The sequence below is a fragment of the Taeniopygia guttata genome, chromosome 4A (genome assembly GCF_048771995.1).
Source record: "Taeniopygia guttata chromosome 4A, bTaeGut7.mat, whole genome shotgun sequence".
In the NCBI taxonomy this organism is placed as follows: Eukaryota; Metazoa; Chordata; class Aves; order Passeriformes; family Estrildidae; genus Taeniopygia; species Taeniopygia guttata.
Genome location: NC_133029.1, coordinates 15469069 through 15491254, shown reverse-complemented (window position 1 = coordinate 15491254; position 22186 = coordinate 15469069). Strand labels below are relative to the sequence as shown.

Here is a 22186-nt window from a genome sequence, read left to right as displayed (position 1 = left end):
CCACTGGCCACAGGCAGCATTGCAGTCATCCCTGTCCCAACCTTTGCTGGGCTCCCCATCTATTGGAAAAGCCTCTGTATTGTGAGTATTCCAATTAAAATGGATGTTTTCCTTAATGCAGCATTAAAGCTTTATGGAGAAAATGAATTTAATTCCATTCTTTATTCAGCAAGATTCATTGTGAATATTGGACAGTGGGAGAGAGTGGATGGACAGAGGTGGAAAAACAGTTTTCTTCTGGGTGGTTCATTCCCTGCACAAACCACGACCAGCGAGAGAAAAGGATCTTCCTTCTTGTCTGCTCCTATCTCATCCCTCTTGAATACTGATTCCTACAGCAGATTCCACAATTTTATCACAATCATATTGGGAAGGAGCTCTTTGGATCAGCAACCCCAGTGTTTAATGTAAAGAAATGTTGAGTTCTCCATCTCACCACTCAGGGAGGGTGCAGGGGAAGGGGCCTTCCAGGGAATGGCTGCTCAGGAGCACAGATTCCAGATTTAATCCATTTTCATGGAAAGATGAGTAAAGAACCAAGTCTCAATGAGCTTCCCCTCCTCTCACAGGGGGGAAACAGGAGTTTCCCAATGGGAGTCACAGTGTACGTGCCCAAGTCACCTACCAGAGAAGCCCATGGGCCAGCTGGTGGGCCAGCTCAGAACAGGCGCCTGGGAAAGCCTAGGAAAGCCAGGAGGGATGGTGTGGGGTGGGCAGGGATTACCCTCAGGGTGTAGGACTGACGTAGGATTCCTCACCTACCAACTGTCTCCCCTTCAGAAAAGACATCCAGGTCTCAAGGGTCTGCAAACCATCCTTTGTACACAGAGAAGTGGCAAACAGTGCCCATGGGTTGGAGAAATGGGAGGTTTTCACTGGGAAGGAAAATAATCCCTCTGTGCTGGAGAGTTCTGCAGGCAGGGCTCTTTGCAGCAAGGATGGATTTCTCCTGTGGCCAGTGGGACTGCCTGACCCCGACCCCGACCCCAAAAGTGCCCAGAGGAGCACTAAGAAAAGCACAGGCTCTGCAGCTGAACTTCATCCTCTTCCCGGGCTCCACAGTCAGGCATTCTGCACAGAAAAGGTTTGGAATCCAGCTGTAAGAAATGCACAAGCACCATTCCTTCTGGAGAACTGGATGATACCCCAGGGTTCTCAGAGATTTCCATGGGATTTTTTTATACTTGTGGTGGCCTTTTAGCTCCTCAGCCAGCACCAACCAGGAGTTGAAGTTTACTCCGTGTCCTAACCCAGACACACCTCCTGCCTCGAGAGTTCCTTTGGCATTATCTACTGGAAGGGGTGGGAACTTGCCTGTCCTTGGGAATCAGTAGGAAAGCACCAATGAAGAAAGGAATCGCAGCTTCACCAGAACAAGCCCTTCACCAAGCCCCCATGCTGTCCCCTCACAGGCTGCAGGCCAGCTGGGAGCTGTCTGCCAGGTTCTCCAGGTTGTCCACCAGAGTGATGATGGCTTCTATTTTTTCTTCTGGAAGCACATGGGAGGCATTGGATCGAAACTTCTTCAGGAGCGACTCTTTGCTCAGGGGCTTCCTCCAGTGCCCATAGAAAGTGTCACATTTGCCCGTCAGGACGTCCCCGCTGTGCAGGAGCAGGGCCACCTCTCCGTACATCTTGTCAAAGTTGGCCACATTGTCTTCAGGGTGCTCCACCACCACCTTGTCCAGCAGCTCCCTGAGCTCCTGCCGCTGGATGCTGCTCTCGGAGAAGGAGCCCAGGCCCACCTCGCCGTCCAGCAGGGCAGCACAGGCGTTGAACTGGAAGGAGTGCCTCGCCTGGTGCTCCGAGCTGGGGAAAGGCCGGTTGATGTACTTGGACACCGGGATCTTCAGCATAATGCTGCGGATCAGAGAGGGGGAGAAGGACCCCGCGTAGTTGATGAAGAGGTTCCGGACAGACAAGGCAGCATCCACCACCCAGTGCATGCCCAGGTGGGCTGGGAATCGCTTGAAGGCAATGTCCTGCTTTTCCAGGAGGAACTCGTGGTGCTCTCCAGGCGCGGACAGCGGCTTGGGCTGGTAGACGCTGTAGAAGGCGCTGAACCCCGAGCAGCCAGGGATGTCATCCAAGATCAAGGGGTTGGCCTCCATCCCTCGGCCCGCCAGCAGAGCAGCCTCCAGGCCCAGGCGGGTGGCGTTCCCCACGTGCAGCGGCTTGGCCTGGGTGGCAGCGTTGGCCATGGGTGCCCCGGCCAGGGACGCGGCGATGCCCAGGGCGTGGCAGCACTGGGCCGAGCTGAGCGACAGCAGCTTGGCCGTGGCCGCGGCACTGCCCAGGGTGCCCACCACCGAGGGAGGGTGGAACCTGCAGGGGGACGGCAGGAGTGAGCAGCCCTGGCTGCCCGGCACAGGGAGCACCAAAGGACCCCTCCCACTGAAAAATTAACGGGAAATGAGGGACCCATCAGCCAGTGGAACTCCCTCATGGTTTTGGTGCGGGTGGGATTCACCTGACTCAGAATTTAACCATAAATTTTAATTAATAATTTAACTTTAAAATCAGAGTTTTGCTTCAGCTTAGTTTAACTCTGATTTTAGAGTTAATTAACATAAATTTAGTCTGAAAATGGAGTTTCTCCTTGAAACCTCTTCAGGAACACCAGGGTGAGCTCAGTATCTCCAAAAAGCAAATTGAACTTTCTCCAGGGGATGCCATGGTTTGTGTCCTCATAGCCAAACTTTCTATCCCTCAAACAAATAATTCAGCCTCAAACACACCCAAGGGAACAGTTCCTGGTTGATTCCATTGCTTGGATCTCACCAGCAGCAGCTGGCCCAGGGCCGGTGCCCACCACCAAACTCTGCTTGGTTCTGGGATCCTGCCCTGGCTGGGTCAAACAGTGGCACTGCAGACTCCCTGGGAGTCCTCCTGAGGGCTATTTTTGAGGCAAAAATCTCTGGAAATCACCAAATAAGTGCATGGTGCAATCACCTCTGGCATTTGGCTCTCATTAAGATTTTACCCTGGGGTAAAGCTAAATTAAACAGGACTTAAACTTGTCTTAACCTAAACAAACATTTTAAAACCCAGACTCACAAACCCTCTTCATCCTCAGCGAAGAATAGGAGGTTTACCTTTTGGGAATATCGTGAGCCTCCGTGGAGAAGTGCATGAGCCTCCCTTGCACTTCCAGGCCCACGTTGAAAGCCAGCAGGAAATCCAGGCCGTTGGGTTTGGTGTTGGGTGGGAGCATCTGGGAAGCTGCCAGGAGAGCCGGCAGGACAGCCCCAGAGGGGTGAGTGGCAGGGTGCCAGGTGTCATCAAAATCCATGGAATGAGTCTGCCAGGGAAACAGAGGTGAGAACGTGCTGGTCGGACACTGAGGGAATGAGGGCGCCCTGCTGATATTCCTGAGGAAATTCTGCCAAAGCCTCTACTCAGTGTCCCCATAGAGTGGTTCGGAGATTCCCGGCTTTTATTCCCCACCACTGACCACTCTGCTTCCTGGAATGCTAATTCCTGGCACCACAGATTCCCCTGGGAGAGCCAGGAACACAGAATCCCCTGGAAAAGCCAGGAGCACAAATTTCCCTGGGAAAGCTGAGAGCACAAACCCCCCTTGGAAAAGCCAGGACCAAAGATTCCCCTGGAAGGCCCAGGAGCACAAATTCCCCTGGGAAGATCTGGGAGCACAAATATCACTTGGAAGATCCAGGAACACAAATCCCCCTGGGAAGATCTGGGAGCACCGATCCCCCGGGAAGATCCAGCCTCACCGCCACGCCGTTGGTGAAGGCAGCCAGCGTCGGGGAGAGCTTCACTCCTGGCTTTCCATAGACTGAGCTCACGGCCACGGAGGAGTACAGCTCCTGTGGAAAGCAGGGAATGTCAAGGGAGCCCTGGAGGTGATGCCTCAGGTTTCAGCTTTTATATTTTTCAGATTCTGTGCTGCTTTAGTGTGTGGGTCTGGGCTTCATATTAGGGCATGGTGAGCTGTGTTCATAGAGTAGGGAGACAAAACAATTCCTTCTCTAGCTGGGGACGAGGGACAAATGATCCAAATCTCAGGCCCAAGAGCATAAACAATGTGGAATGAAGAAAGAAAACAGGAAAAGTGGGACTTTGTAGGCTGGGACTGTAGTTGGGCAATTGAGTCCAGCGTGCTGGTGGACCAAGGCTTATAGTGGTGTGGGACCCTGTGAGCGGTCATGCATTTTGTGACCATTTTGGGTTCACCTGGGGTGTAGCTCTGGCTGGGCTCTTGTGCTGCCCAAGGTGAATCCATTGAGGCCTCCTAACAAATCCCTACTTTATTCTTTAGCTCCATCCAGCCTCTGTTCTAGGGCAGCCTTCACAAGGCAGCAGAGGGAACTGGGATGGTGCCAGCCACCCCCAGCCCCAGCAGCTGCTGGGATTGGCCCCGGCTGAGGTGGTGACAGTGACTGTGGGGGTGGTGGTGGTGGTGGCAGTGGTGGTGGGTTAGGGTTAGGGTTAGGGTTAGGGTTAGGGTTAGGGTTAGGGTTTGGGTTAGGGTTAGGGTTAGGGTGGCAATGGGGGTGGCAGTGGCGGTGGGGGGGCGGTGACAATGGCGATGGCAGTGGCAATGGGGCTGGTGGTGGCAGTGGTGGTGGCAGTAGGGGTGGGGGGCAGTGACAATGGCGATGGCGGTGGCAGTGGGGCTGGCGGTGGCAGTGGGGCTGGCAGTGGCAGTGGTGGTGGCAGTGGTGGTGGCAGTAGGGGTGGGGGGCAGTGACAATGGCGATGGCAGTGGCAGTGGTGGTGGCAGTGGCTGTGGCAGTGGTGGTGGCAGTGGCTGTGGCAGTGGGACTGGCGGTGGTGGTGACAGTGGCAGTGGTGGTGGCAGTGGGGGTGGCAGTGGGGGTGGCAGTGGTGGTGGCAGTGGTGGTGGGGGACGGTGACAATGGCGATGGCAGTGGCAGTGGGGCTGGTGGTGGCACTGGCAGTGGCGGTGGCAGGGCTGTCCCTGCCTGTCCCTACCCGGCAGTAGCGCAGGGCGATGTCGAAGACGCGCGTGGTGCTGCCCACGAGCCCCACACCGATGCTGTCCAGGATCATCCTCTTGCTCCGCTGCCGCACGGTCGGGGACAGGTGCTCGGGCCGCGCCGCGCGGATGAACGAGGCGAAGCTGCTGGTCACGGTGTCCTCGGGAACTCTCCGGGCGGCCACTGCAGCGCCAGGACACCGCGAGGGGACAAGGACAGCGGTGAGCCCTGCGCTGGTGGCCGCAGCTCTGCGCCCCCGGTGTCACCAGACTCAGGGAACTGCACCTGCCTGAGCCAGGTGGGTGAGTTTGGGGAGCCCTGCAAGGGCAGGGAGCTGGAATTCATCATCCCCGTGGCTCCCTTCCAGCTTGGGATACTCTCTGGTTCCATATGTTCTATACATAAAATTTCATATTCCACAGATGCTCTGGGCTCCTCCTGGGGTGGCTTCCAGAAGGTTCAGGTGAAGAAACTTCAGAGCTCAGCCCCATCCCCTCACCTTGGTGTTCCAAAAAACATTTTTTGGGAGGTATCAACACAAATTATGTCCCTTTATCCAGAGGAAAGCCAAATATGAACAGACCACAGAAATCCAAAACTTCCATAATTTTTTGGAAAGCAGGACTAGACCCAAAACCTGGATTTATCCAGATGTTTCATCCTATGAGACACCGAATTGTCTTGACTCAGCCACCAAAACTCTTAAGCCCTATGTACTCCATAGGATGCTAATAATTAAAAATAAGTTAAAATTCTGTGGAAGATACCCAGTTTGTGTCTATTGTATGTTTTAATTTCAGTGACAAATTGTCTTGTTTTGATTATATATCTAATTATATATTAATTTTATATAATATTTTAAATAATTAATATAGTAATTTATAATTTATAAATTATTTTAATACTATAATTAAAATAGAGAATATTATTAATATAATTATATTTATAACTCACAGAATGAAAATTGTTATGGCCTGTTACAATTTATACTTTTTAATTTGAGAGTGCACAGGAGAGCAGGAAAAATAAAATTCCGTGTGAACAACATTTGCAGGATGGCAAATCTAAAAATTTACTCATGGGTGGATGTGGGGGTGCACACACAGATGGAGATAAAAGATGAGTGAATGTCCAAATTAAATGAATCACAGGTGAAAAAGAAATACTTTGCTCCAAGAGGAAAGCTCATCCAGATCGGCAGGTACACAAGAGGCTGTGTATCAGCAAACATGGTAATTAATTAAACGACCTTTCCCTAATATGCCTAGTTTGGATTCATCCCGAAATGTCACATCAGTGACTCACGGAGCGCTGGCTGATGTTCGGGCTCACCTCGAGCCCAGTCTGGGGCTCCTGTAAGCACAGCTGGGAATGCCATCCCCGCCTGACTCACCGGAGGGCATTCTCCCTCCGGGACCGCGGGGTTTTTAACCCTTCAGCTAAAAGCATTCCATGACTCCGGGGTTTTCCTCTTGGTATGGCAGGACTTCATAAAAAAATCAAATTGCATACAAGACCAAATAAATCCCTGTGGATTATTATTTCTCTTGTCCTCAGGTCTCTTTAAGCAACATTTCTCGCATTTATTGTATTAATAACTCATTTTAAAATAAATTGAGGCAATAGACTAAGAATATATTTTAAAATTAGTTAATAAACCTATCATAAACTTACAACAAACCAAGAGCTCTTTTTAAAATAAGTCAATAAGCTTCTAATAAACTCATACTAAACCAAGAAAACCTTTAGAAATAAGTTAATAGGCATAATAAACCATGGGATATTTTAAGATCAGTTAATACACCAAGTTAAGAGACAAAATAAACCAAGTGTCTACACGGCCAAGATGTGTTTAATTTATCCAAAGCTGGGCAGTGCTGGAGCCACAGAAAGAGATCCGTGAATGTCTGCAGGCAATGCCCAAGGTAGGATCAGGTCTAAGTAGGAAGCAGTGACAAGTGGAGGAGTTAAGGATCTGAGCCACCTTTTCAACATCTTACATTTGTGGTTAAAGAATTCGGAAAGTCTGGTTCTAAACCAGTTAAAGATCTGGTTTAGCACAGGACTAACAATCCACATTTTTACTCTTTGCTGCTTTTCTCCTGCTCCTTTATCCCCGAGGGCAAGAAGCACCACAGTACCCCTAACCTTTTGGACACTTTTCCTTCCAAATATTTGAGGATTTCTCTGGGCGTGCTCAGCCCAGCACCTCCTTTTCCAGCAATTATTTAGGGATGCCCGCTAGGAAAGGATGGGGAATGCTGACAGATACAAACCGTGGGCAGCAGTTTTGTGGACTTGCCGAGAGCTTGCCAAGAACTTCTGGGATTTCTAGAGGAGAGACGCAGAGAGGGAATTTGTCACTGGAGCTGCTGGAAGGTTTCTCAGAGCAGTTTTCCTGGTTGTGCCTCTCATCGTGAGACACTCACAGATCAAATGAGCACGTAAAAGTAACGGCATATTTAAAGGAGGGAGAAAAATATTTTCCGAAGCTGCGTCCAGCAGGGATGCCAAGAACATCCAGGGAAATAAAGGCACAGTTGAAGGTGCAGCAGAGTCTTTGCAGCCCTGCCACGAGTTCCTGCAGCCAGTGGGACCAGCTCAGAGTGGGCACAAGGAGCAGAACCCACGGAGCACATCCCAACCACAACAAACCCCACATGGCACGGTCCAGGGGGTGTTTGGGACACATGAAAGGAGCAGGATGGCAGGAAAAGGTCAGTAGCTGAATTAAGTGACTATGAAAACCATTGGAATTTGTTAAATTTGGGGCAGGTGCCCGTTTAATGCCACAATCAGGTAGACCAGTGGAGGAACTGCCCGGAAAGCGACATTTCCTCCTTAAAGTGCAAAAGGTGAGCTCAGGGATGGGGAGGGTGTGCATGGAAGAGTTTTACCTGGAAGGTGGAGTAGAGCATGCTGGTGGCTGCTTTTCCCAGTGCCTTTCCCGGCTCGGTGTGCTCGGCGCGAGGGATGGCAGAGGTGTGTGGCTGGAAGGTGCTGGTGGCAGGGTTTATATCTGCGTCCAAAAGGCAATTTGCTTTCTGTTTTGTGCAACTGAATTTCCAGGGGGATGACATCAGCCCCTGGGGAGCCAGAGGGTGGGGGGAATCCATGAGGAGGGGTGGTTTGTCCCTGCTGGACAGAAGGGAACCCCCCCCACACACACACCCAGTTTCAGGAAATAAATAAAGATTTCAGACAATAACTGACAAGTTTCAAGGAAACTCCTGTCTCCAAAGTGTCACAGGTGCCAATGGGTGAAGCAACTGGCTCCAGGCTCCTCCTCCCGAGGAGGACTATAAAAGTGGGATTTACCAGGAAATGAGAGGGACAAGAGCATCCTCCCATTGAGCTGAAGTGTCACCAAAGCAGGTAAATCCCAGCTGCAGAGGCAGAAGTGAGGCAGTGGTGGTTTTCTTGGATGCTTTTCTTGAATACCTTCAGTGTTTGGGTGTTTGGCTGAGTCTTTCCCAGCTCTCTTCCTTCTCCATCTCCAGCTCTGCTGGGTCACTGAACTGGGAGTGCAGCCTGGAGCTTCCAGGGAACACCGGGAGCCTCTGTTCCCAAAGCAATGTTTGGATTTTGGGGGAATGCCACGGCTGTTAGCTTTGTTCAGCAGTGGAACCTGGGAACATTTATTATTTTGGGCAGAGTAACAACCTGGTGGGACACGCCTTTATTTAAAATTGGATTTTTTACTAACTCCCATGCAGACCTTTGCTGCAGCAATGCATCCCTGGCAATTCCATCGTGGTCTGCACCAGAGGAGAGGCAGGGCTGTGATGTGAAATCCAGCTGTGTGTTGTGGCTGTGCACTGTTCATCTCGCTGTGTGTTTATCCAAAATGAATTTGGTTCTCTCCCCGTGTTTATCTGGAGAGAAGCAGTGTTTCCTCAGAGCTCTGCAAATGTTTGTTATCACTAACCAGGTGGGATGGAAAACTAATGGCAAGGTGCCGCAGGAGATGAGTGAAAACTGAGTGGTTTGGTGTTTGCAGATGGGTCCATGGCGTGGGGAGCCTTGCTCCAGCCTCTTGGGGACAGAATGCCCGTGCTCTGGAATATTCTTGTTAATATTGGTCACGGAGAAGCAGCAGCAGCTGTTGGGTGCACAGAGAAATTCCTGCAAACCTGAGAGCCCCATGGAAATGGGATGGGATAGGAATGACCTTTCCTGGAAGGGGGTGAAGGGAAGTTGCTGTGAGGACAGCAGGAAGGGAAGGAAGTGGTGTCCAGAGCTTGTCCCATGTGGCTCCGAGGTCAGCAGGGGCCAAGAGCCAGGAGGGAGGGAGGACCTCACACAGCCATTCCTGCAACCCCCCGGGTGAGAGGTGTCGGGGGCAAGCAGGGAGAGGGAAGAAGGTGGAGGGGGTAGGATGAGGGAGGGTGTGGCTTTGGCTTTGCCCTTGCTGCACGAGGGATTTGAGCAAGGCAAGGATCATCCCGGGCTGCCCCATCCCTCCGGGAGATGCAGCTCTCATGCAGCATCCCAGGTGTCCAGGTGCCTCCTCAGCACGGGGACATCTCCATCCCGTGGTTCCCTGGACAGTGGCTGTACTGCTGGTGCCCTGGGCTGCAGAGAGCTGCTGATTCCACCTGGGAGAGAGGGATTTTCCACCTGGGAGAGAGGGATTTTCCACCTGCTCCCCTGCCTCCTGCACAGCCCCGTGTTATCCTGTCGCACCACCAGGGTTCCGTGGTGCTTCTGGAGAAATGGCTCCTTAGGGACAGTGACAGCATTGTGGGGTTATCCCAGGGCATATTTGATCAGGGAACCTCTTGGGGTTGTTCCAGCTCAGTGCAGCCCTCAGTGTTCTGGTGCTGCTGCTCCTGAGGCAGCACCAGGAGGATTTTCCCAGTTTGATGTGTCCTGGCCTTGCAGCAAACAGAGGCAGGGACAATGCCCAGGGACGTTGTGCCCAATGTCTTGGGGCAGGGGCCAAGAGCCTGGGTTGGTGTGTGGGGGGTGTGTGTGAGCAGTGGGTTTAACTGCAGCTGGTTCCAACCCCAAACCTTTTCCTCCTCCTTTGCCACATCTTGGGTTGGATCCTCTCACGTCCTTCCCCTTAGCCTGACAGCAGTTCTGGTGTTTGTCTTCCTCCCTTCTCCCATGCCTTCACTGGAAGAAGAGGAAATCATCCCTGTGAGTTGTGTCTCTCCTTCCCTCCCCATCCCCAGCTCTTTGTTGCAGGCCTGTTTTCAGAAAAAAAAAAAACAAAATTAGTTTTGGCAAATTAAAAACCACTGCTGGGAGCCAAATAGTCACCTGGCCAGCCCATCTTCCTCCCAAATCCCATCTCAGCCTCTTCCTGGGACCCACTCCAAGCAGGGGCTCTGAGTGTGCCTTTGAGCCACTGCCTGGGCTGTTTCAGGGCAAAACATCTGGAGGAGCTTAACTTTGTGGCTCATTTCCAAGTATAACCATTTAAACCAAAGTCCTTCTTTATGTAGAAGTGTCATTTAAAACAGTAAAAGAGATGAAATCACGAAATCCACTCAGCTCCGCCCAAGGACACAGAATTCCTTGGGACCTCCTTAAAGGCAGTGCCTTGCTGGGAAAAGGGAGAATTCCTCCCTGGGAGCTGGGATCTGGTGCATCTCCCTCACTGAACCTAAAATCCCAGCCTTTAGCACAACTAAGTAATTGAATAATTCATTGTTCCCCAAGCTTTGCTTGGAGGTTTTTAGCTTTCCTGGTTTGATGAGCAGTTTGGAGCTGTCAGAGTCAATTTATCCTTCATCCTTCTCCCTTTGGGGAAGTGACATCCTTTAGAATAAATGGAGAGAGGAAAACACTAGCAGAACAAGAGAGTCCAGAGGGTACTGATGTTTGCAAAATGTAAATTTGGCCTGTGGATTTGTGTGATCCTGGGATTTAGGTTCATTATTATTCCCACATTATTTTTCTTTGGGTGGTGCTCCTTCCCTCCTCCTCACTCCCCCTAACAATAGTGGAGCTTTCCTCCCTTTCCAAAGGGTTCTTTGGAATGGCAGAGAACAGAATACATCACCTTCTCCCTTTCCAGCTTTTTTAGCTCACCAAATATTCTAAAAATACCTAAATAACAAGAACATTGCTGTTTTATTTTCATCTTTGTTTCCCAACAAAACCCTCCAGAGAGAAAACTTCAGCTCCTGGTACCTAGGAGTGCTGAGGAGTGGAAACGTGGGGGCTGCCTGCAAACAGACGAGTTCATGGGAGAAATATGAAGGGTTTGAAAATAGCCTGTTTAGTCACTGGGGTTTCAAGAAAGGGATGGAGCTGGAAAATTCCATCTGGAAGGGAGACAGTGTGTGTGCGCACCGTGCCTGCCCTGTTTGTCTGCAACAGTGGATAAGAAACGTCCTGGAACGGCTCAAAAATACCTTGTGGCTTTCGTCTGGATGTTTGTTGGTTTATGTTGGGCTATTCATGCGTCTCCATCTCCAGCAGCCTGGAGAAGAGGGGACAGCAACCATCACCACCACCTGCAGCGCTTTGGGGCACCTAAACATGTTTTTGCCAGGAATCCTGGTCGCCTTAATAGGTTGTGTGTGTTTTTTCTGGATAGGGCTGCGGAAAGTAGGCACCTCAAGTGGTGCTTTGAATCGAGCCTTTGTCTGCAGCGCGGAGCGGGGAAGAACATGGAAACACCTGAGCCTGTCACCAGCCTGTCCCTGCTCAGGGCAGGGGCACGGCTCTGCAGGCTGGCCGGGCGCCCGAGCCCGCTGCAGAGGGCACGGCCGGGAGGCTGTGGGGGCGAGGGCCGACTCTGCTGTTTTGTCTGGAAGGGCCATGGCGAGCGCCGAGGGTTTCGCCGCCGTCTTCTACAGCGAGCCGGGGGTGCTGGGGCTGCTCGGCAACGTGGTCAGCGCCTTCCTCCTGTGCCTGCAGAACTTCGCCGTGGCCACCACTGGCCTCGGGCCTCGGGCAGCAGAGCAGGTCCTGGCAGGTGGGTGCTGCTGCTCAGGGTGGCGTGGGTGGGGCTGAACGTCCCCTGAGCTCTTTGAGGTCATCCCCACGGGCCAGTGGGTACCACTGGTGGGATGGTGGGGAAGTGTGGGCTGTGTCCATTGTGCAGGTCGGTGTGATCCTGGGGATGGCTGCTCCTCCTTCCCCAGCCACTGGGCCAAATATTCCATGTACCATTCCCTGCTAGAGCCAAAGTGTCCTTGGGGCCTGCTCATTACACTGACCCAAGGGGCTTAGGGGGCACACAGAGAAGTTTCCCATAAAGGTGGGAAGAGGGGCAGGCAGAGGCCACAGGGCTGCTCGCAGGAAGGCCAGGGGACCTGCTGTGGGGTGTGCCCTAGAGCTTCCTGCAGCTCCAGCATTTTTGTACTTGGCTTCACACCTGACCCCTTCCTGCATCCCTCAGGTGTCCACCTCATCCTGATTGGAGGCTTTGTCCAGCTCCTGGCCGGATTTCTTGCCTTCCGCAAGTATGACCACCTTGGAGGTGCAGCCTTCCTCACCTTCTCTGCTCTGTGGAGCAGCTATGGGGCCACAAAGGTCCTGTCTGCCGCGTATCCCTCCCTGGAGAACACAACGCTTCCCCCTGGGAACACCAGCCAGCTCCCAGCCGCCGGCACAGCCCTGCTCTCGTCCAGCCAGAGCGCCGTGGCTGGGCTGGTGGCCTACATTGCCATCTCCTTCATCCTCTCCTTCTGCTCGGCCACCGTCAACTACATCATGCCCTTCATCTTCGGGGCCATTGCGCTGGCCCTGGGCTTCGAGGCGGTCGCGCTCTTCGGGGACTGGGCCCTGGTGGTGTCTGGGGTCCTGGAGCTGGGCATTGTCGTGTGCGGGCTGTACGGAGCTGTGTCTCTGCTCCTGAAGGGCATCACCCAGAGGTACGTCCTGCCCGGCTTTGGGCACCCCCTCTTCAACGTCCTGCTGCTGGGATCGGCACAGAAAAGCTCCTCCAAAGCCCTCGGGGAAGAAAAGAAGAAGAACACCAAGTACGCGGAGCCGATGGCCCTGGGGAACATCTGTGACACCGTGTCACCCTTTATATTTGCCTTTTACTTCTTTGGGTACATGAAGACATTCTGTGTGGGAGCAGCGTGGATTTCCATCATCTCCAGCTGCCAGCTGCTCTCCAGCTTCTACAGCTACCTCAGAGGGGACGGCTACCACACCACCAAGTTTGGTGTCCACAGCCTCCTCTGGCTGGTGATGTCCTGGGAGGAGTTAGTGCTCACCACCTTCCTTGGGCTGCCCGCGGCTCAGGACAGCCGGCTGGGAATGTTTGGATCGTGGTTCTTCCTGGCCACTGCCTGCCTGCTGTTTCTGATGTCGATCCACAAAGACACCCTGGAGATGCTGCAGAACGCCTCCTTCATTCTCCTCACCTTGGCCTTCATCCACCAGATCCCTCTGCCCGGCGCCCGGCCCTTCCTGGGGGGCACCTGCAGCCTGTGCACCGCGCTCTCCCTGTACGCCACCTTCGCCAGCCTCATCAACTCCATCGGGGAGAAGGCTCTGATTCCCGTGGGTGCGCAGGCCGTGCCCAGCTCAGCTCTCCAGGCCATGCTGGGAGCTCTGCACACGTGGCTCTCCAGGTCCAAGGACATCCCCAGCAGCACCGGCGCTGCCGTGCCGGACTCCTTGTTCTACATCTGCAATGGCCTGGCCGCGGCCGCCGCCGTGCAGGGCAGCATGGGTGACCCGGGCAGGCAGCAGCTCTCCATCCCCTCCGTGCTCATCCCAGGAGCCCTGGGGCAGCTGTTCGTGTGCCGGATCCAGGTGCAGGGCGGGAAGAGGTTCGGCTCCGTGCTCCCCTTCTGCTACGCTGCCTTCTGGGCAGCCTGGGCCTGGCTGCGCCTGGCAGGTAAAGCACAGGATGGTTCCTGGTTTAAAGGGCGTTCCTAGGGAATTTCAGATTGCTTTCTCTGCTGGAATTCCTTCTTTCAGGAGAGTCAGTGACATCAGGTTTACTGATATTCCTCCTTGGAAGAAGATAATTCACCAATCACCCCAGTTTGCACTGGATTGCACTTGGTGCTCTCAGTTCCCGGAGTCCAAGTTGTGTCTTCAACTCTGATAAAAGCCAAGATTTCCCTGCACAAACATTGTGAGACAGGGCTGGCTCTGGGCTGTTATCTCAGAATAACAACTCAGGAGATGCTTTTAGGCAGTGGGAGACTCCAGATTCCGGATTTCTCCTTCGGGAGCCTGGAGAAATCTATCCCAGCTGGTCACAGCTGTGAAAGAAGCTCCCAGAAGCTGAGCCTGGCTTTTAAAAGCTGCATTTTGCTCCAGGTGGGCAGAGTGTTCACACAGCCTCCGTGCCAGGCGCTCTTAAAATGAGCACCTGTGGGTATGATTAAAGCTGTGGCTTGGGACATGTGGCAGGAGCTGCTGAAGTGTCCAGCCAGGCCCTGAGTATTCCAAGCTGGAGGTAAAATCCAGAGCTTTTTTTGGATAACCGTCACCAGCCCCACAGTTAATACCTCAAATACTTTGCGTGGCAGATGCAGTGGGTGACGGTGAGGGAGGGTTTTTGGGAGGCCACATCCAACAGCTGGAGCTGTGGTAATCCCAGCCGAGGCTCTGCCACTCTCCTGCCACTCTCCTGTCACGCTGCTCTTTGTGGTTTGCTCGTAACCAGATGTGCTGCTCCTGTTTCAGGTCACTTGCTGGACATCGGGGCGGGGAACACCGAGGGATTCACTGCTGGCTCTGTTGCCTTTTTGGTGCTCAATGCTTTTTTAATCATTTTGGGTAAGTCTCAGAACCACGTGGGATGTTTATTGAGGGGCGTCTGGGGTCAGATCATGAATTCTCCTGTGATTGCTCCATGGTGGAGATGCACCAGTGAGGGAGGCTCAGCTCTGCCTGTTGCTCTGATTAAGCAAGAACGGAGATGTTTTGCCCACAGCCAGTAACAGAAGCTGAGCTGGGCTTAGGAGAAACAGCCCCGAGGGAATGGAAGAACATTTCAAAAAAAATAAAAGGATCAAATCGGGTGAAAGTGTTCGATGCACTGGGCCACTGGCACCAATCCACAGCCACACTCCAGCCCAGCTGGTGTAAATCAGAACCTGCTTGGCTGCCAGGGAAGTGTTTTCCGTGTGAGCACAGTGTCCTGGCAGATCAAGGGTTTGGCAGTGTGTCTGTGGAACCTGAGGGCTGAACAGACCCTGGCTGTGCCTCTTTGTTCCTCCACCGACAGGGAAATCAGAGCTGGGGCTGCTCGGTTTAATCAAACAAGCCTCAGTTGATTTAGGAACTCTTCTGCTGGTTCATGGACGTTTTATGGGCCGTGCTTAATGTGGGTCCCTCTTGTTTGTGTTTCTTTCCACAGCTTCCTCTTTTAACGTGGTGCTGCTCTGCCTGACCCTGGCCATGGAGCTCTTGACCATTTGTTTTCTGCTCTTTACACTGGAGAACCTCCCTTTGCCATTTGAAAGTGAGTTTTAGGGGAACCTGGACATTAAACCCTCACCCACAGAGTGCCGGGAGTGGGTCCTGGGCTGGGGAGCAGTGTGGGAAAATCACGTAGAGTGTTCCTCTTTCCCTGGAAGTCTGGGGTGTGTGCAAGCATGACTGGAGAAGGAAATATTTTCTCCTACCACCCCTAGGGCCTTGAGGTTCCAAATAAACCCAGTACTGCTGGATCAGAGCACCTCTAGAGGTTCTGTCCAGCTCTACCTCCCAGCAGATGTTCCCTGAGGTGTGGGATGGGCTGAATGTGCCACAGCTGTCCATGGCTGTAGTTCTGCTGAAGCCTTGGCTTTGCAGCAAGTGACAATTTAAGTTTTGATTCCATGGAGTGCTTTAGCAAGGGGATTAGCGGGAGCTTTTCCACCAGGACTTTGTCACCACAGAATAGAATCACAGCACCATGAAATCCAAGTGACTGAGTCCAACCATCCCCACAGAACTGACAAAGCCTGTCCCCAAGTGCTGCATTCACACTATTAAATCCTTCCAGGGACAGGGATTCAATCACCCTTCCTGCCCCTGACTCTGGGATTTTTTTCCAGTTGTGGTGTTGAGCATCCTCAGTGTCATCTGCTTCTATGGAGCCACAGCCTCTCTCACCAACTGCATGTTCGGGAAGGACCTCCTGGCGATGGGACCTCCTCTGCTCACAGTAAGAGATCTTGGCATGGTGGTATAGCTTCCTTGCTCAGAGGGGATGTTCTGGGGCCTTCAGTGCAGATTCCTGTGGAATTTCCCTTCTGCTGAGTCCTTCAGTGCCATTCAAATCCTGGTTCCTTTGTAGGGAGCTGTGAGCTGGAAATGAGCTCTCTTCCATTATGAATAACATTGGAGAAAGGGCAAGGATGTTCACAAGAGTCATATCTTGCTCCTGGGGAATCAGCCATCCCCAGTCTAAGAATTTCTCAGAGTTTTAAAGCCGCAGCCTTGGGAGCAGGGAGCTTAAAAAGTTTCCCAGACTGGACAGCAAGAATTCCCCATCTTTTCTTAACTTCAAACTCCTTCTGCCATTTGGTGTGTCTGACTAGGGCAATTCCCCCTATCCAGGGTGATGGATCTGCCAGTTCCAATTCCTGCTGCAGAGAAACATTTCCATTAAATCAGTGTTTCATGGGAATCAGGCACTTGAAACTCCATCTTGGTCTGGATTTTGGATTCCTGAACTGTTTCCTTAGGTCACTTTGGAGAGCAGCCATTCCCCTGGGAAGCTGTTCTGGGTGGGATTCATCTCCTCTAACTTAAGGCATTGGCAGTTGAAATATGCTCCCTGAGCTGCTCTCTTTGACTTTAATAATTGGAATTCTCTCCCCTGCTGTGGGAGGAGCATTCCTAGAGGTGCTGCCTGTGACCTTGGACAGCCAAGGGATCACGGCATGGTGGATTCCTGCATTCAGGTGGATGCAATCCCACCCTCTGTCCCACATATTTGCTTATTCACTGCCTCCTGATTCCTGGCAGGTCCAGAGCTCCAGGAGGGACAGGGAGGATCCCCTGCCCTGTGTCTGCCCCAAGTCCCACCTCACGAGTGGCCTGAGGACCATCGCGGAGCTGCTGAACACAGGGGCCGTGTGTGGGGTCCCCACAGACACCGTCTATGCCCTGGCAGCCTCCTGCAAGCACCCTCAAGCCATCGAGAAGGTCTACAGGATCAAGGTGGGAATTCAGGGATGTCTCTGCTTACCTGGCTCTGTGTGCTGTCCATGAGTTTCTGCAGAAGCAAAAAGGGAGCCCCTGGTTTCAGGTTGTCCCAGGACTCAGGAGGTGACCGTGGGCAGAGTTCATGAGCAGCCACACCAGAACATCAGGGACCATTTTCTGAGGAAGCCAGGGTACAGCCCCTCTGGTAATTAGGCAGTGACGTCCCTGGGGATGGATAAAGCACAGCCCCAAACAGGAACAGCCACTCACAAGAGGGTCCAAACCTGTGTTTGTCCTCTGTGCCTCACGAAGTGCTGAATCAGAATCCCAGGGCTACATTCCCCCAGACTTTTGGAGCCATTCAGGGCTGGAACCAGCCCCAGAGTTGCACCTTCAATCCAGCTTTTGCAGCCTGGCCCTGTCTGCTGCCCATGAGGCAATTTCCTGGCTAGCCTGGAGAAATAACCATAACAGACGATCTCAGCTGGCCCCGAGCGCGAGCAGCGGCACAAAGGCCGTCTCTTCTGCGCTGCCCTGGTGCCAGTGCTGACCTTCCCTGCCGATGAGAGAATACAAACAGAATGTAAATACATGCCCAGTTCCTGAGTCATTTGGCCCCACTGAAGCTGATGTCAGTTGAGGACTGAAATGACACCGCTTTGTGAGCTTGTTTTATTTCCCCTCCATCTCCACTGATGGTTTTACACCGAACTTACTTCACCAAGCTTCTTTCAAAGCTCTGGAGGGGTGATAATGGAGATGGTGGCTTGCAGGGGCTTAAGCTCTCCATCCCTTATCTCATCAAAAATTGGTGTGTTTGACCTTGGTTTATACCAGCAGAAGTTTGGAAAAAATCAGACCCTTGGTGTGCAACATCCCAAAAATGCTGATACTGAGTGGAGCATCCCTGTCCCTGTGATGGATGTGCTTAAAGATGGATGTGCCCAATTCAAAGGAATTGAATGCATCCCAGAGATTCCCAAGGGCAGGCTGCTGCTCTGTCTCTTCTTTAATTTTCATGTGCAGATTTGAGCTGGTGCATCCATCACAGCTCAGCATTTGTGCAGACACAGCATCTTCCTTGCCCGGAGCTCCTGCTTCCTGGGAAACACACAAACCAGGATCCCAGCAGGCTTCGAGGTCCTCCAGGCAAACTTTCCTTCTTCATCTATTTCCCCCCTCTGTTTTTTCAGGACAGGCCTCAAGAGAAGCCCATCTGCATCTTTATTTCCAACCTGGAGCAGTTGCGAGCAGCTGCCCCGCCCATCAGCCCCCTGCTCTGGGAGTTCATGGAAAACGTTTATCCCGGCGGCATTGGCTGCATTATCCAGAAGGGAGAGTGGCTGAAGAAGTTGGGTGAGATGAGCAGATGACAACTCTTCTGTCCCCCTTTCATGTTTTCATCATGGCAGGTCTGCAATCCCAACACCCCTTGGGATGTGATGGGGAGAGATTCCGGTCACTTTCTGCCAAGAAGTCCCCTCTGGAGCTCCCGGGTGCTTTGGGGATGTTTAGCAGAGGGTGTTAATCAGCTGGAATGACTCACCAGAGTGGGAGCCAGCAGAATGAGCTCTTTAACCAGAGGCAGGGGAGGCTCCTCAGCCTGGGAGGGTCCCCTCTGCCCTGTTCACTGGGAATGAGCAAACCAGGGTGGAGCACCCAGGAGATGAGAGGGTTCCGATGGTCATCCCTGCTCATCACCTCTGCCTTCCTACCACGTGGACTCAGGCAGGTACTGGGAGCACTGGGATGATTCACCTCAACCCTGGCTCCTGTGGAAATAGCAGGGAGCGAGGGAACTAGAGGAGTTGGAGCACCAGTCCTGTGAGGAGCAGCTGAGGGAGCTGGGAAGGGGCTCAGCCTGGAGCAAAGGAGGCTCAGAGGGACCCCTGTGGCTCTGCACAGCTCCTGACAGGAGGGGGCAGCCAGATGGGTCGGGCTGTGCTCCAGGGAACAGGGACAGGAGGAGAGGACACAGCCTTAATCTACACGGGGGGAGGTTTAGTTTGGACATTAGGAAAAAAATCTTCACAGAAAGGGTGATTGGGCATTGGAGAGAGATGCCCAGGGAGGTGTTGGAATCCCCATCCCTGGAGGGGAGTCCAAGGAAAGCCTGGATGTGGCACTTGGTGCCATGGTCTGGGTGACAAGGCAGTGTTGGATCATACGCTGGACTCGATGATCTCAAGGGTCTTTTCCAACTCTGTGGATTCAGTGATTCTGAGTTAACCACGTTTAACAGGCAGAGGAAGCTGGTGGAGGATGGGAGGGTGGGCAGCAGTCACGGGGATTCTTTGGACTTTGGGATACAAGGATGTCGGTCTCAGATTCAGTCAAAGAGAGAAAAGGAAAGTTTCTAACCAGGCAAGAGCCTGGGAATCTGTTAGAAAAGAATGTAAATAAGAGTTTTATCTCCTTGTTGTTCACATTGTTTATAGTTAAGTTCTATCACTGTGCGTCATGCACTCTGCACCAATGGTGTGGCTTGTTTTCACTTCGGGACCAATGGAATTGGTTCTCATGAAGCTCTGTATAAAAGAGCGGTGCATTTGAATAAACCAGAGTTTTACTCTCACAGCCTCCTGAGTCAGAGTGTCCTCATACCTGTCCTGCCTCAACAGTGACACAAGTCACTGTGTCCTGTGTCCATGGAAATGGCTGTGATATCTCCTGTAGTGAATAATTTCCTTTTTACCCAGCTGGACCCCAAACCGTTCCTCTGCTCTCACAGCTTTCTGCCCAGGAATGGACATCCACAAAGGCACATTTAGTTGGGTGCGTGGAGTTGGGTCACTTCCAAAGGCAGCAGGAGATCCCCCCTGGTGCCACGACAGGAGCTGTGCCCCTGCCAACATCCTGCCTGTCCTTGCAGGGGTCGGAGCAGGATACAGCAGGGTGGGAACCCAGGACAGCATCATGATCCGAGTCCCTGACCTGACGGTCCTGGTGCACCTCATCGACATGACCGGACCCTTGGCCATCACCTCGGCCAACCCCAGCGGCGAGGTGGACAGCACCCACCACGACATGGTCATCTCGTGAGTACCTGGTCACCGGCAGTGCCACCCTCCTGCTTCAGTGGTGGCAGCCCTGGGGTTGGTGTCCTGCACTGAGAGGAAGCTCAGCACGAGGTCACAGCAAGGTCTGTGAAGGGCTGTTGCTATTTTCTGCCCCACAGGCGCCTTGGCCATAAGCTGGAGGGTGTTCTCTGTGATGGAGAGTCTGACGAAGTGGTGGCGTCCACTGTGGTCAACTGCACAAAGATTGATGAAAGTGAGTGTGAGACCCGCCCTTCGTGTCAGCCACGGCGTTTTCCTGGGAGGCTTCCATGCCTTTCCCAGTATCAGTCTGGCAGCACAGAGTGCTCCAAGAGTAACAGCTCTTGAGTGCCTGGACATTTGCAAACATGTTGATGAAAGGAAACAAACAAAAGATGTCCTGGGAGGACCTCTGTGTTGACAGGGAACAAGGCAGGAGGACAAATGCAGCTGTGCAAGGAAAATCTGCCTCCTCAGGGTGGAAGTGCTCTGAGTGGGAGGGTGGGTGCTGCTGGAAGGAGGGGTGGGTGCTGCCTCAGCCCACCACCACCAGGGTGGGACTGGAGCTTGCCCACAGTGATGCAGCAGCACACGCTGAGGTGTCCTGGGTGGCTCTGAGCTGACATTTCAGAGATTCATTAGTGGAAAACCAAACCCTTGAACAAAGTGTGATGTCAGTGTTCATCAGTGGTTTCACTTTCTGGTGCTTCCACACAAGTTTATTTTGAGTGGCTTTGCTGGTGCAAGATGTTCCTTTGTATTCCTCTCTGTGCCACTCTGGGGATTGTCCTGACTTGTTCATTCTCCCTCTGGGAAGGTGGCATCACCATCGTGCGGGAAGGCTGCATCCCAGCAGGAAAAGTGATGCAGATCTTTGAAAGGGTGAAGAACAGAGTGGTCTGAACTGAATGAACCTTCCCTGAGCAAAGAAACAAAGTCTGCTCTCCTTAAAAACATGATGTGTTCCATGTTTGGCTGGAGCACGTGGCCTTAGGAGAGCCATTCCTTCTCTGATCCGCTCTTACTTCCTTGGGAACCGCAGCACTTTGCCACTTGGGGCCTCTCCTGGGACCTTTCTGCAGTGATTTGTTGTTTATCCCCAGTAAGTGCCTGGAATCTCCAGGAGAGCTGCCCAGGAGCTGATGATTTACTGCAGGAAGTCCCAGAGCTCCTGTGCTTCTGAAGTGCATTGGACTGTGAACACAATGTTTGTGCATCCCCCTCCACAGCACTCAGATCTGTGTATTTTAAAATCCTAAAACCCACTAAATAAATCTTCTTTTTGGAACATATGGAAAAGGCTTTGTCTTTCATTTGATCTCCACCGAGTTCTTCGTCCTCCCAAAATGCAAAGCTCCGTGACTAAACACCAGAGGAAGGAGCCAATATAGGGAGGTGCAATTCTGACAGAGGGTTTGCAGCAAGCATCTCACCCCATTCCTTCCCTGCCATCTTCCAAGCCACTCCCAGCTCATCCCAGTGCACTCAGCTCCTGGAAATGCAAAGGAACATCCGTGGCCAAGCTGGGGGCTGCCAAGGGTTCAGAATCAAGGCTTGGCTTGGCTTGGAAGGGATCCTCAGGATCATCTCGCTCCAACACCTCGCCACTGGGCTGAGTGCTGCTGCCCCAGAGCTGTCCCCACACAAGTCCTCAGGGCTGTCCCCACCCCTGTCCCTGTGTCAGGCGCTGTGGAGGGGCAGAAGTTTCTGCCAAGAGCAGAGAACAGAACTTCTCTCTCTCCCAAAGCAAACAAGCCTCAGGGGGAGCCAGCGATGAGGGAATTCAATCAATAGAGACAAACCTCAACAAAGGAAACAATGAGTTAGACCCAAAGGCTTCAAAACACTGCGAGGTGCGTGACAGATTGGAGGTTTTCTGTAATGTTTTTCCCATCCTGGAGGCAGTGTCCAAATGGGAGACCTCTGCCAGTTCCCTATTGTTGTTTCCTCTCCTCCCTCCTGCTCTGGGCAGGGAGGTCATTCATTCCCCTGGCGCAGCCACAGTCCCACCTCCCACCGCCCAGGGGACAAGACCTTTCCCTTCCCTTGCTCCTTATCATTGTTTTGGAGCATCTTGCTCATGGAATTCTCCCTCAGGCCACATCCCACCTGCTC

General features: G+C 52.7%; 2 protein-coding genes across 2 annotated transcripts; one reads left to right on the top strand and one right to left on the bottom strand.

Annotated features, from left to right (window-relative positions):
• Positions 1 to 979: 979 nt before the first annotated feature.
• Positions 980 to 7979, bottom strand: LOC100226594 (cis-aconitate decarboxylase-like). The gene is made up of 6 exons (XM_002195419.6): positions 7862 to 7979; positions 7241 to 7295; positions 4960 to 5147; positions 3738 to 3830; positions 3096 to 3301; positions 980 to 2325 (listed from the first exon to the last, which is right to left on the bottom strand). Exons 1-6 carry the CDS (start codon positions 7880 to 7882, stop codon positions 1407 to 1409), a joined length of 1482 nt encoding a protein of 493 aa, XP_002195455.5. The 5' UTR covers positions 7883 to 7979; the 3' UTR covers positions 980 to 1406.
• A 325-nt stretch (positions 7980 to 8304) lies between these two features.
• Positions 8305 to 21370, top strand: LOC140684174 (uncharacterized). Its single transcript, XM_072929238.1, has 11 exons — positions 8305 to 8339; positions 11738 to 11898; positions 12325 to 13779; positions 14580 to 14672; positions 15256 to 15360; positions 15938 to 16047; positions 16854 to 17048; positions 18227 to 18389; positions 19906 to 20071; positions 20212 to 20306; positions 20889 to 21370. Exons 2-11 carry the CDS (start codon positions 11742 to 11744, stop codon positions 20972 to 20974), a joined length of 2625 nt encoding a protein of 874 aa, XP_072785339.1. The 5' UTR covers positions 8305 to 8339; positions 11738 to 11741; the 3' UTR covers positions 20975 to 21370.
• The last annotated feature ends 816 nt before the right edge of the window (positions 21371 to 22186 follow it).

What these genes read in the sequence shown, in the direction of transcription:
- LOC100226594 (XM_002195419.6), bottom strand. Translation starts at nt 7,882, where the DNA reads ATGCTCTACTCCACCTTCCAG. An exon ending in TGCTCTACTCCACCTTCCAG is followed by an intron (nt 7,296 to 7,861) that starts GTAAAACTCTTC and finishes TCTCTCCTCTAG; the next exon opens with AAATCCCAGAAGTTCTTGGC. An exon ending in TCGCCCTGCGCTACTGCCGG is followed by an intron (nt 3,831 to 4,959) that starts GTAGGGACAGGC and finishes TGCTTTCCACAG; the next exon opens with GAGCTGTACTCCTCCGTGGC.
- LOC140684174 (XM_072929238.1), top strand. Translation starts at nt 11,742, where the DNA reads ATGGCGAGCGCCGAGGGTTTCGCCGCCGTCTTCTACAGCGAGCCGGGG. An exon ending in CCTCCCTTTGCCATTTGAAA is followed by an intron (nt 15,361 to 15,937) that starts GTGAGTTTTAGG and finishes ATTTTTTTCCAG; the next exon opens with TTGTGGTGTTGAGCATCCTC. An exon ending in CACCACGACATGGTCATCTC is followed by an intron (nt 20,072 to 20,211) that starts GTGAGTACCTGG and finishes TCTGCCCCACAG; the next exon opens with GCGCCTTGGCCATAAGCTGG.